At 48.3% G+C, this 13778-nt stretch overlaps 1 protein-coding gene across 2 annotated transcripts in view; it reads left to right on the top strand.

Annotated features, from left to right (window-relative positions):
• The window catches only part of GABRA3 (gamma-aminobutyric acid type A receptor subunit alpha3), a 131947-nt gene that overhangs the window by 98788 nt on the left and 19381 nt on the right, over positions 1-13778 (top strand). For both annotated transcript variants that reach the window (XM_073360727.2, XM_073360724.1), the window contains exons 6-8: positions 1237-1319; positions 10347-10490; positions 12850-13002. In XM_073360727.2, coding sequence (XP_073216828.1) covers positions 1237-1319; positions 10347-10490; positions 12850-13002 — 380 coding nt within the window. The remainder of the gene's footprint in view (positions 1-1236; positions 1320-10346; positions 10491-12849; positions 13003-13778) is intronic.

A 13778-nucleotide genomic window follows, 5' to 3' on the forward strand; every position in this document is an offset into this window, starting at 1 on the left:
CCAGTTTGTGGAAAGCCATTCTTCATCAAAAAATATTGCAATGGAAAATTTTCAGCTAGTCTTTGTGATCTAGGTTCTTGTTAAGACAACTTCAGCCTTGGTCTAGCTCTATTACCTGTAGTGTCCATCGGCCACTCCTTCTAGCGAAGCAATAGGAACCTTTCTTGACCATCTGAATTCTCAACAGAGTTATTTGGTGTCTGTTTTGGCTCCCTTCTGTGTATATTAAACAGCTGCAGACTTTCACTGACAGTTTCAATAGTTCATCAATGAGCATAAGCTTGTAGACTGAATGAAAACACTTTCTTGAATCCTTTTATTATCAGTCCCCTCTATGTGTGCCCCGAGGACGTCAGTGTCACTGGTGCTGTTATAATGGTTGCTGTGCCGCACCCTTGAATCAGCTGCTTGTTAATGTCGAGGTGATGTTGTGATAGGACCACATTATGTCCTGCTGCTCCATGGATTCACGAGGATGTGTGTGTGTTGGGGGGTGCGCTCGAGGAGTCCCTGACACACAATCCACTCCTCTGCACAGCAGCAAGACACAATTACAGTCCCTGCCCTTCCCAAAGGGCAGGGTCTGTATCTCTGCACCCTCTAAGGGGGCCATAAGGGAGTAGGAAGAAGTGGAACGGCGGCCTAAAGATACCCCTACTTCATCAGCCAGTCCGTCTGGCCAGCATGCTTAGGGGCGTATGTTGAACCCTGCTGTAGTAGAAGGCAGATTGCCCTGGGTTCCAGGGAGCTCAGGAAGATAATGAAGAGCTGTGCCCCGTTCTTCCCAGGTTTTTAACTCTCTGAAGTGCTTTGATACTTTGTCTAACCCTAGTAACCATATAGCATGTGGAGACTATGAATGTATAATCCATCAGCTTTGCAATAAGATCCACGATGCAACCCCTAGCATTGCCAGAACTAGGTGTTAATGATCTCTCTGCACATAATGCACAGGCAAACAAATGTACAGGATTTTGATAGATCCTTTTTAGATGGCAATTAGTGGATAAAGGTGAACTCGGTCGGTCGGACTAAGTTTGCAAAATGGGGAAGGTATCAAGAATTGAATGCAACCTGTTCTCTCCATACCCGAGGCCCTGCTGCCAAGAGATCTGCTAGGAGTCAGCATTTTGAAACTATGTAGACTTTGGTGGATATGGGACAAGATGCTGCAGCAGCAGCTCCATGCTGGATCCTTAGCAGATGTGCGAATGACGGCCTATGTTTGTCTTGTAGGTTAACCATTCACGCTGAGTGCCCCATGCACCTGGAGGATTTCCCAATGGATGTGCATGCCTGCCCGCTGAAATTTGGGAGCTGTAAGTGCCTAGTTCAACCTTCTTAAATGGGGGGAGGGCACACAGTCTAGTTTTGTGTGCCCATATGCTGGTAGCTTATTTATTTAATGGAACTCTTCTGTCAGGTATTTTAGATAGCATTATTATTAATCATACAGTGTCCACACATTTGCTAGGTGCTCCATATAATAAAATCAAACTGTGTGTACAGTTCCCACTGTGGTCCATAGGAGCTGTGTGTGTGCAACTGCCGGTAATTTGCACTCCAGGGATGGGTAAGTGACCCTGGGTCTCGCTGTAAGGTTACCAAGCTAGTACGGGTACAAACAGCTTCACTCACCTCTCTCTGGCTTGGGTAAGCAGTGTTCCCCCCACAGCTCTCTGTCCCACAGAGCTGGAGCTGGTGGCATTGCTCTGATGAAACCTTTGTCCATAGGATTTATTGAACTATTGAACTCCCAAACTGTCAGACTCGCAGCTCTTGGGCAGGGTCCCCAGCTCCAGAGTACCCACCAGCTAGGCTGTCCTGGAGCTGGGGCTCTGTTCCCTCTTGCGGAGAATTTTGAAATTGGTGGTTTTCATTCCCAATCAGAACAAAACCAAATTCTGAAATATCTAAATCCTCCATGAAACAGAATCACCTTCCTCGGCTCAGCTCTACACAGAGCCACCACTCCTTGGCTAGTGAGCAGAGAGCTGCCCGTCTGGTTCAATCTACTTTAACCCTTTAGGGTTACCTATTCCCAGCTAAACAAAACAGTTTGAGCCCCCCTCCCCAACAGCTTGTGCTCTAAGACAATCAAATAAAGCACCCAGCTTACTAAAGCCTGCCTCCCCCCTCAGTAAATGTCCAATCAATGAACCCATGGCAGCCTGTAATAAAGCTCAAGGGCAAAGTCTATCTGGATATATCTAATCAACTACCAGAAGGGAATGTGGTTATCAGCATGATTGGAAGCTTCTGCTCTCTCTGTCTCATAACACAAGAAACCAGGGGACAGCCACTGAAATGGAAAGGCCAAATATAAATCTGATAGGAAAGAAACACTTTTTCACACAATGTGTATTTAGACTGTGGAACTCACTGCCACAGGAAGCTGCTGAGGCCAAGGACTGGGCAAGATGCAAAGAAGAATTGGACATATATATATGGATAACAGGAATATCCAGAGTTTTAACAGGTCAAGATGACAAAGAGGGTATTGGAAGGGACATAAAACCTCATACTTCAGGATTTAGACCAATCTCTAATTATTGGGGATTATGATGAGATGGGGGATAGGCAGATTACCCACCTCTGCCCAACTGAAGGGTTTCTTGAACCTTCATCTGAAGCATCTGGCTCTGGCCACTGTCAGAGGAGTTATACTGGACGAGATGGATGGTGGGTGTGATCAGCTATGGTAACTCCTGTGTAATAATGGTGCTATCAAATACAGCTTTAGGTGACAGCACAACGCGCTCGCAGGAGAGCCTTTGATTAATGAGGTCCTGCAGCCTGGGTCTAATCAGATAGGAAAAGTGTGTGCAGCTGACTCAACACGTCACGTCCAGGAAACACTGCCGTGGAGGCACGTGATGGGATGGGTGTCCTGTGGCTGCCTTCGGATCAGGAAGGAGTTGCCACTTTAGTTTGTATCATTGTCCCCTTGACTGTCCACCTATCTTCTTCAGCCCACCAGGGTGTACTTGGCAAAGTTGTTGGCCTGCATTTGACGTGCCTTGAACCTGGGGCAGGTAATTGTACCCTAAGTTTGTCCTTATGCTGACAGTAAGTCCAGTCCTATCTGTGCCCACTCTCTCCACTTCACACTCTGACTGCTAGCAGTTGGTTCCATCCGAGGCTGCCTGCTGAGGCAGTGGGTGCAGGGCTGCATTTGTTGTTGGGAACAAGGTAGGCAAGCACTGGCTGGCCATGCCCTTTCCCTCACATGCTTGTTTCACCTCATGTGCTGAATCCCCTGCTTCTCCTTGACATCAGTGAGCTCACATTCTCGCGGGAAGCCAAGTTTCCTGGGGGCAGAGGAGGGAGGAACGTCCTGGTAATGTGAGGGAGCTGTCAGTCTAGAGGGAGAGGGACAATTAGTCTGATTCTCTAGTGGAGTACACAGCCATTTGCTGGCTGGTGTTCTCTCTGGTCCCTCCACTACCACTGGATTTGATCAGGCTTTCATTTCAGTTCATTGACCTCACTTCTTCTTTCGTGTGGCATTTGTAAAGCAGCAGGCTGGGATTGTAACTGAATCTTGAGATTTGAAAGCCATTCTAATGCGTCTGGGGTAGCAAGGTGGATCCCCTGTGTACCACCAGTGTAAGCATGAATCGGATAGTTGTTTATCATGTGTCACATGATTGTACCGCACCACAGTCACAGTTTGGTGATTCTTTGACTTTCCATTTGTGGAGGAGATATCCACACCTTCCGTGCACTGCTCCAATATCATTGACAACAGGGAAGGCAGAATCCCAGGACTTCTTTCTTTGGCTCTTCATTAAGGTATTTTGGGGGCTGCACCACAAGTGGCCCATGATTCAAGCCAGCAAGTGCTGGCATCCTTTCTGTTGGCCTGTAGTGTTGATGCGTGGGTCCAGAAAGATTTCCTGGATTTGAGTCCGGAGAGTGGCAGGGAATTGAGGTCTTTGTGTATTGGCAGATCTGGAGCAGCCAGGATCTTGTGGTACTCCCAGACCACAGCAGCGTTTCACCCCACTAGATGCTTGAAAATGTATGTTTCCCCTTCTGTTATTTCCCCTCTCTTGATCTGATCTGCCAAGATGAGGTTGCGCAGCATGGTCTCAGGATCCACTCAGCCCCTTGCAGGGTCAGGCACTATGGTTCTAATACAGAAGTAGTCAACCTGACCTTCTCTCTCCTGGGTGGAAACATCAGCATTGTTAGTAATGCCAGGGCTGGGAACAGTCGTTTGTTCTTAGCCAGCTGCTTGTAAAGTTATTTGGGAAAAAGTTCATTCTTATAGTTGCATACACCAAGTCTTTGTTTTGGAGACAGGCAATGGTGTTATTTACCTATTTACTTAAGCAGTTATAATGCAATGTCAGTGGCTGCTGATAGGAGGCGCCATAACGCTCTTTGGTAAGACATTTGGGGTTGGACACTCCAGGAGAAAAGAGACTCAGGAAGAGCAGCTTGCTCTGGGGCAAGGGTATCTAACCCTGCATCTGCTCCTACACTAGCAAAGCCTGGAATCCACTCTCCATCTCAGATCCCATAGCATTCCTGGAGGGAGAGGGCGGAGGAAGGAGACTCTTGCACACGTTTTTGTCAGGCCCCCGCAGTGGCAGAGTGCCATTTTTTTTTTTAATTATTTCAGCATCTGAACGATGGGAGTGTTGAAACAAGAAGCTGAGTGTTTGTAAAACTGGCCATGATTATGATCAATATCCATATGGCACCCATCAGCACAGTGTCTGAGCACATGGCTCATATGTTCAATAGAACGGCATCAAAATCCCATCAATACCCACATGAGGAGTGCAGCCTCAGCAAATCCCCCCACAGACCAGGAAGCTGGTCACCCCAGAGTTGTAAGGAGTTTAGGCTTGGTCAGATCTGAGGCTTAAAGGGCTTCTGCAGTGTCCCTTTAACTCACCAGACATATTCTTTAAAGACTCAGCAGCACTCAGTTCAGGTTTCTGAGGATCCTGGCAAGCTGGATCGATCATTGCTGACCTCCTGTCCCCATGCCACTTCTTAGCGGTGGCAGCCTTCCCAATGGCTGCAGGGCAGCGCACTCCCTTGAAAGCAGGGAGCCAAGCTTTGCACAGCAGCTTTCACTTTCCACCAACCAACCAACCAACCCCTGTGTTCACATTGTTCCAGGGACTAGAAGTGAAATGAGTTTGAAGGTCTCTCCGTGCTCCCTAGGAGATGTATGTGCACATTGTCATGCCACCCTGCAGTGACTCGAGAGCATGAGTGCCAAGCTCAGGGCAGACTGTTAGGAACCAGGGCACAAACCTCAAACTGGTTGTGAGTTCTACAGCTCTCAGCTGCCACGGGCGGTGGGGGGGACCCTGAAGCTGTCAGCTGCAGTGGTGGCAGGTGCCAGAGTCCCCCCATCCCTCCCACAGCAGGGCTCGAACTCTTATCCCCCCATCAGCCCCATTTTGTCACAGTTATTTTTAGTAAATGTCAGGGATGGGTCATGGGCTTCCGTGAATTTTTGTTTATTACCTGTGACCTGTCCCTGACTTTTACTAAAAATAACCGTGACAAAATCTTAACCTGCCTCAGAGCCAATCCTATAATAAACTGTATAAAGATTTGTTGTATGCAGTGTTGTTGTAGAAACAAGGTGGGTGAGGTGATATCTTTTATTGGACCAACTTCTGTTGGGGAGAGCGACAAGCTTTCAAGTTTACTCAAAGCTCTTCTTCAAGTCTGAGAAACTTACTTACAGGACACTCTACTACAGGAGCAAACTATGGCCCACGGACTGCTTCTGGCCCGTCATATATTTTTATCCAGTGTTTGAGCTCCCACCAGGGAGCGGGGTTGGGAACTTGCCCTGCTCCACCCACCCGGCGCTCCCCAGCCCCCGACTCACAATTCTCTTGATGAGCACCAACATCCAGCGTGCAGAGCCACCCTGCGCAGGCGCGACTTCACTGCACTGTTTCCAGGATTGGAAGCCCCCCCCTACATGGCAGCCTCCCGCACACGGCAGCATGCCCAATCCCCTCCCAGTCTCCTACAGCCCCACCCTTGAGAGCCTCAAAACCAGCCAGGGGCCGCACACATCCCAGCTACCGTGCCTCCGCCCATGGCAAGTGCCTGGTGCAGCTGTCTTAGCGTCACTGCTGGCAGGGCCCCTAGGAGTCCCCGGGAACACCCCTGTAGCGCTCCCCCCACCACCATGCAACACTCCATGAGTCCCCCCTCCCTCCACCTCGGTAACATCCCTTATAGAGCCCCGCCCACCGCTACACCCCATAGAGTCTCCCTCCCCCACCAGGCATTCATGGCCTGCCATACTATTTCCATACCCAGGTACAGCCCTCAGGCCAAAAAGTTTGCCTACCCCTGCTCTACTACACTCTGAGTACGTTTCCCAGACCTAAAGAAGAGCTCTGTGTAAGCTCGAAAGCTTATCACTCTCCCCAACAGAAGTTTGTCCAATGAAAGGTATTACCTCACCCACCTTGTCTCTCAATATATGAAGATTTATTAAATAGGAAAAGGAAACAAGAGAGTTATTTACAAGGTTAAAGCAGGTAAATATATAAACACAAATGAGTTGCAATCTTAAATTTCAAAATGTAATAGACGCTTCTATAATAAGCAAGCTCTTTGTGACCCTTAGGGCTAACCCAGGCTAAACGTTAGGGATCTCTAGCTTATGCCTAGTAAACCTTGTCCCCAAGAGTTCAAGTTGCAGTGGGGGAGGTTTAGGTTGGATATTAGGAAAAACTTTTTCACTAGGAGGGTGGTGAAACACTGGAATGCGTTGCCTAGGGAGGTGGTGGAATCTCCTTCCTTAGAAGTTTTTAAGGTCAGGCTTGACAAAGCCCTGGCGGGGATGATTTAATTGGGGATGGGTCCTGCTTTTGAGCAGGGGGTTGGACAAGATGACCTCCTGAGGTCCCTTCCAACCCTGATATTCTATGATTCTATGATAGCAGAGAGATCCTGTTCCTTCTTGTTAGAGGTTTTTATCCCTCTCCTCATTTGTGCTCTTAGTGACAAATGCAGTTGACAGCAGGAATCCACTTGCATGACTCATCTTTAAGGGAGGGGTGGGGAGGGCAAAACAAACATCTTTGGTCCTCTTTAATGTTCCACAATAGTCTGTCTGGACCATAGACCTTCCCTGTTGAGCAGGACTTAACACCTTCTGTTGGAGACCAGCACTTCACACTGGTTAATGTCTCTCTCCTGCCTGATGATTTACACAGTCAGAGGGGCTTACAACACAACCACTCAAATATTGCCTTACAATATGGGGATACATATGTTATAGATGAGATTAATGCATGCAGCAACTTACAAGCATTCAATAAAATCTAAACACGAAACACATTCTTATAACTCTAACACCTATTTTAACAACATTAGCACACAGGTGAGCCAAGCTGATTTCAGCCATGTATTTGTCAGTGATCCATTGAGACCTGGCATGAGCTGGCACCTGGTCTGCCAGCATCACACACACCAGAAAACTACCATGCAGTCTGGCTCAAAGTAGGACATCTATGCGGGGACGCCCAAGACTAGGGCAGCAGAGGATGCCGCAGGAGTTGTGCCACTTACGATCCTGATTTGGACTGGGCTGCCCCACATTGTGCAAACAAGACATTAAACAGACCAGAAATATTTTCAGGGCTTTAAACGGACCCAAAATATCAGTGCCACTGCTACATGACGCAAGGAATGCCTTCGTCCCAGAGGACAACTGTTATAGAGTTGACAACCTCATTTGCATGCAGGATAACACGGGAGGCGTGGGGGTGGGTGTCTAGCATTGAAATAACAGAAGGGCTTTCTAGTCTAACGTTAAGGTGCATTGACTGTGGGGACCCAGGACTGGAATAAAAGGGGGTGTTACAGACCAGGATGCCAGTGCACTGGCAGAGGTGGGAGAAGGGCAGGCTTAGAAAAGTAGAGCACTGCCAGTCAGGTTGAAGATGCATTAGCCGAGCTGCACTGGAAGTGCTTACACAGCACCGTTGTGCACCGAGAAACGTCGCCCATTCATCAAAATCACCTTTTATTCCTTAATGCTTAACAGGTTTGCAAAAAGCGAAAATGCAATCATGACCTTTTCGTTTTTAATTAGACAAATCAGTGAAGTTTCAACCCACAATGTCCCACAAAGCTTCACAGGCTGGAATTTGACCCATCGTCAGTCCTGCAGAAAAATATCCTGGTCTCCCTTTGGGTCTTGTAGGGGAAACCTAGGGAAAGGGGAAGAGTTAAAAATCTCTTGTCGGTGTCCTTTCCCAGCATCTGTTTAGCAGGCTTCTGCAGTAGATGTGATCACTGCAGGGAGCTGCAGTCAGGGGTAGATTAAAGCAGGAATCTTGCCATCTGGCCCTTATGGTACAGCTAATGGCCTCTGGGAAGGTCCTCGATTCTGAACACCCATGTCAGGGAACTTGCATCACAGACTGTGCCATGGAGCTGTCTGGAGGTATGTGCCTCATTGTCTGCAACCTCCCACCCCCACCCCTACTCTACTTCCAGGAGAACTCAGGCCCTTTAGCTGTTGGGGTTTTTGAGGGGACAGGGATTTGAGATAGACTTGAGCTGCAAGTTCTTACTCTAGTGGGGGGAGAGGAGCAGGTGGCAGTGAAGCACATAGGACTCCACTTCTCTTTAACCTCCAGTGAAATAGCTAGAAGCTCTCCTGCTGAGCCAGAGGTACTTGCCGGCTTACTGGAGGGGGAAAGGAGGTGGGAGGTTAAAAGAGAGCGGAGTTACCAGCATATTGCACGTCTCATGATATTTGGTGTTATTCTTCAAGTGCCAGTTCCTGGAGTCCTGTGATTTTGCAAAAACTTCAGCTATAATTTTTTTACAATAGGACCATTTCTAGTCTACCTAATTGCAGTGAAAATCTTGAAAATGTGACTCTCTAAATACTCCCGCCCCAGAGGGCAAATGCAAAGAATCCAAAATGTATTGTTTTGTGTGTAATCTCATGATTTTTAAGACAATTTGTGGTTCTTTGGAGCCTGACTCATGATTTTTGAATGCTGCGGGCTTGGTAATAGTGAGAAAGCAAGATGTGAGTATGTATAAGTGTGAGTGGGGGTGTTTGTGCATACAAGTATAAGGGGGGAGTGCAGGTGGGTGGGGATGGTGTGAACGTGAGTATGTTTGTGAATGGGGTGGGAGGGTTGAAGGTGTGTGTGAGCACATGGGGAGGCTGGCGGAGGGAAAGGGTGCATGGAGACAGTAACCAGGCAGGTAGCTGGAGCACCGCTTTGTTCTGAGCACAGTGCCGCCTCTCTCAGTAATTTAGCCGTCTCCCGCTAGCTGCCTCTTCTGCAACTTGCAGGCAGCCACTTCCAGTTTCCAGCCACTGCAGCTGACTCCTAGGGAGGATGACTGGCAAGCTGGTGGGGGAGCCTGTGATCATGCAGATGAAGAGAACAGGGGGGCAGAATGGGGGAAGGAAAACTTTCTCCAGAGCCAATTTTTCACATAAACTGGAGGGGCTTAATGGCAGCTGTCAAGAGCTGCAGGCTGGTGAGTGTGAGGCGATCTCTGCCTTTTTCTTCTCACCCTGGTAAGAAACGGCCTAACATTCAGCAGAAAGTGTACACACCCCTCCAGTGGCGGGAGCCCGGCACCCTTCAGATCCCCAGCTTATTAGACTAATTATCCCTGGCCAACATGCTAGTGACTGTGGGTTAGAGAGGGCCCCGATGGAGCAGTGGCATGGAGGCTGAGCACTGCAGAGGACAGAGTAGAGCTCAGTTGATTGCTCAGCTGCCTGCCTCGGGTGGGAAGGTGGAGGACTGAGGAGAGGGAGGAAGCTCAGAAGCTCTTTGAGGAAAAAGTCCATGCTATTTGTATGGCATGGGCCCAATTTAATGAAGGGGGCAGATTTTCAAAAGCATGGAGGGAGTTAGGAGCAAAGGAGCTTCTGTGTGCAAAATAGCTGTGATTAGCACCCTTTGGTTTGGGAAACCCTTGCTTTGCCAGATCCAGATTTTGTTTCTGATGCAGCCCAACCGATATCTGAGGTAGATGCTAGAGCAAAGAGAAGCAGCTAGCGCTCTATGTTCCAATGTGTTCAGAAATGACAAGTCACTGCCAGGTAGGCCAGAACGTTAAAGGGGAGTGTGCTGCCGCTTAAGGTGTCCTTTGACCCCTCCCTAAACTCTAAACATCCGGCAGGCAGCCCAGACTTTGGTTATATGATTAACTGTTTCTAAAGTCATCTTGGTGGTTAGACATAACTGGCCATATTAGTCGTTGTGGCTTCTCTGAAGATGCACCGGGACTGAATGTGGCCCCAAATCTTTGGTATATTTTAGGCTGGTCAGAAGCATGACCTCCTCCTTCTTCCTCCTCTGCAGATGCCTATACGAAGACGGAGGTGATCTACACCTGGACGCTGGGGAAGGATAAATCAGTGGAAGTGGCCAAAGGTGGATCTCGCCTGAATCAGTATGACCTCCTGGGCCATGTGGTCGGAACAGAGATGGTCCGATCCAGTACAGGTACTGAAGTGAGGTGGGGCTGGAAGTGGACATAAAAGCTGTGTGCACTGGCAGGTGCGGTATTTCCATGTGATTTGAATGTATATTGTTGTCATGGTTGGGTCCAATATGTCTGCAAAGTAAATGGGAGCCATGGAGGTATCTCAATCAAAGGCCAGAACTTCTAGTGATACCCAGTGACACTTGCAGGCAGTGGATCATATCCAAGGATAGCATGACCAGCATCACAGTAGCCTTAGATCCAAGCTGGGGTGATGGGAGATGGAGCCATTCTAGCAGTCCACGCTATGCATGGGCATCACAACACTCCTTAACACCATGCTGTGTTGTTTTGGACGGAGTAGAGGGAGGTTTTGAAGGGTAAGGAGCATGGCACCCCCTAAGAACAAGCTGTTCTGATGGGAGAGGGAACTTTCCTAGGTTATTATGGATGGAATCTCCAGCTGCACAGGGTCATCTGATGTGATATTCAGCTGTTCAAGTGGACACAGCATGTCCGTGCTATGAAGGAGAGCTCCATAACACAATGCTGGTGCTCAGGTACCATGGTGCCAAGTGCCATAAAAATGACTAGCTAGGAAAACTGGAGAACAGAATATATCCAGGTTTTTCAGGACCCTACCCCAGCATTGCAGAGCTTAACTCCCTATGCTGGGGTGTTTATAGATGGAGCATATCCATGCTATGAGGTACCACAGCATCTGCAGCAGCAGAGCCACCTTCTCATATTCTGTTGGGCGATGGAGCAAGAGAGGAAGTGTCAGGGAGGTTTTTGTAGGCACAAATGGCAGTTAGGCACCCAACTGGCAGACAGGTGTCTTTCTGCCCACTCCCATTGCAAACCAATGGGATTCAGACAGCTAACAGCCACGTGTGCCTTTGGAACTCTCCTGCTTGCCCAGCTGCTTCTCATCACCTGGGGGTGCAGCTGAATTGGCTGAAATTTCAGTCTCCCAGAAGAATGTCACGGTTGAAGAGAGGCCACCATGCCAATGTTGCTCACTCTGATTTTCACTGAATTTTCTTGGGCAAATATTACGTCAGTTGTAGAAGAGTGTCCCAAACAAATGTTTTCTGTTTAATGACCAATATTAATCATCTCTCTCTCTCCCCATCTGCCGCTCCTCCCTTTCCCCTGTGAATTCAGGTCCAGAGAGCTGCAGTTACCCCATGTGTGTCTCTTCTAACTTTCTCCTTCTGTGTGTGTGCGCCAGTAGTTCTAGGATATTTCCTCTCTGTTGCACTTGATGTTAATTGTATCCGTCTTTAACAGCTCAAATCGCCTCCCTTGAGGACATGTGGGGAGTCCAGAGAACTAAATGTCATAATATTCGATCTAGCTCTGCCTTCAAGTTGTAGTAAAAATAATAACAAAGTAATAGGCTGAAATGATATGAAATCTGCAAAAGACACCAATGCATAATGGCTTAACAGAGCTAGAGTCGAAAAAAAAAGGACACCGTATTCCAGCAGTGATGAAGCCAAACTGAAGGCTTCCACCATTACCCTGAGCACTGGGGCAAAGGGAGGGGAAGGAAAATAGAGATGGCAAATAGACATAATTCACTGGCTCACACCCCAGGCCTTGAACAACCAGCATCCTGTCCCGACCTTCCAGATGAATGATACAGGGAGGAGTTGGGTATTGACAGATCATAACATCTTTTGTCAAAACATAGAGAGTACCAGACTCCTACTGTGACAAGGTAAAGATGATGCAGTCTGTAAAGGGTTATGGGGGCCTTCCTGTCACATGGCTGCATGGGAAGGGGGGGGGAGTATAAAAGGGAGTAGAAGCTGGTTCAGAAGAGAAGCAGGTGGGAGGGAGGGAGGAAGGAAGGGAGGGGTGCGTCTTCTCCCCTCCCGGCTGAGTGAAGCAGGGAAAGCCACTGGAGATTGTTGCTCAATGGTTTTCAGTTGGTTTGCTTTCATTTTGTTAAATCCTGAGGAAAGGGGCTCTAATGCTTGGAGCTTCATATCACTTCTCTGGCTGGTGACAGTTCTCACCAACGTCCACCTACCCACATGCAAAGCAATCTCTGTTTGTACAAAGCAATCTCTATGTTTGTATACAAGAGTGACATAGACCCCAATTTTGTATTGCAACAAACATATACCAGTTTCATGCCATTATGGTATGATCTACTTTATCATGAGGTATCATAATACGTCAGATGGTAACTTAGACACATGCTGCAATATCAGGTGATATAGCCCTACAGGACCGGGACGTTCACACAAATCACGCCCTCGGGGGATAAAAATGCTACTGTGAGATCTGGACTCAGGTTTTGTTGGTTCAGGCCTGGCAAGTAACAATTGTTCTGCTGCTTTCTGCTCTAACCTGCTGTCCCTCCAGGGGAATATGTCGTCATGACCACGCACTTTCACCTCAAGCGGAAGATTGGGTACTTTGTGATCCAGACGTACCTGCCCTGCATTATGACAGTCATCCTATCACAGGTTTCCTTCTGGCTTAACAGGGAGTCTGTTCCCGCCCGGACTGTATTCGGTGAGTTTCTGACATGCAGTATGCTGGTGGGTGAGGGATTTCAGTGGAAGAGCAACCATGGCTGCTTAGGTAACCAGAGCACTGAAGGGAATGGCACCACACCTGTTTGTCTGTCTGCCAGTGTCTTCTAATCTGTCTGGTGCTCCTCCCTGTGCTACCTGGAGGTCTCATTTGTGAACCTTATATTTCTTTTGTGGACACAACATATCTCCAAAGTATCCCTAGCCCTCTGCTTGGGGGTCAGTTTCGTGGGCAGGGCTGCTGAACCCTGCCGGGGATCGGTGAAATCTGTTCTCTCTCACCTATTGATAGGTACGTTGGATTCACATGAACTGTTGCGCTCTGCTGAAGCATGCCAGCCCCAGGAGCGTAGGCAGGCATATGCGGTATCTGTTGCCACCTTTCATTTTAACTTCTAAAGAGTAATGTTTGTGATGGCAGGTTTTATCCTTCCTCAGACCTCTTATTAATGCCTATCTGGTGGGCAAGTTGCAAGGTTGAAGTAGCCAGAATCCGAATCTCCGAAGCGCTGCCGGCCTGGATTCTAATCAGCCTAACCGCTTATGTCTATGCACCACATGGGACACAAGGGGGAAAGAGGCACGTTGAGAACACGAGAGGCAAGGAGGGAGGCAACTCAGAACAGGATGAGGATGGCTGAGAGGCAAGAAGGAAGTCAGGATGAGTAAGGAGCAGGTGTCAGAGCCTTTCTTCTGTAGCAAGCCAGTCATTACCTGAAATCCGTGAGCCTAGGAGATAGCACTTGGGTTAAAATC

The sequence above is a fragment of the Lepidochelys kempii genome, chromosome 9, assembly GCF_965140285.1.
Source record: "Lepidochelys kempii isolate rLepKem1 chromosome 9, rLepKem1.hap1, whole genome shotgun sequence".
In the NCBI taxonomy this organism is placed as follows: domain Eukaryota; kingdom Metazoa; phylum Chordata; order Testudines; family Cheloniidae; genus Lepidochelys; species Lepidochelys kempii.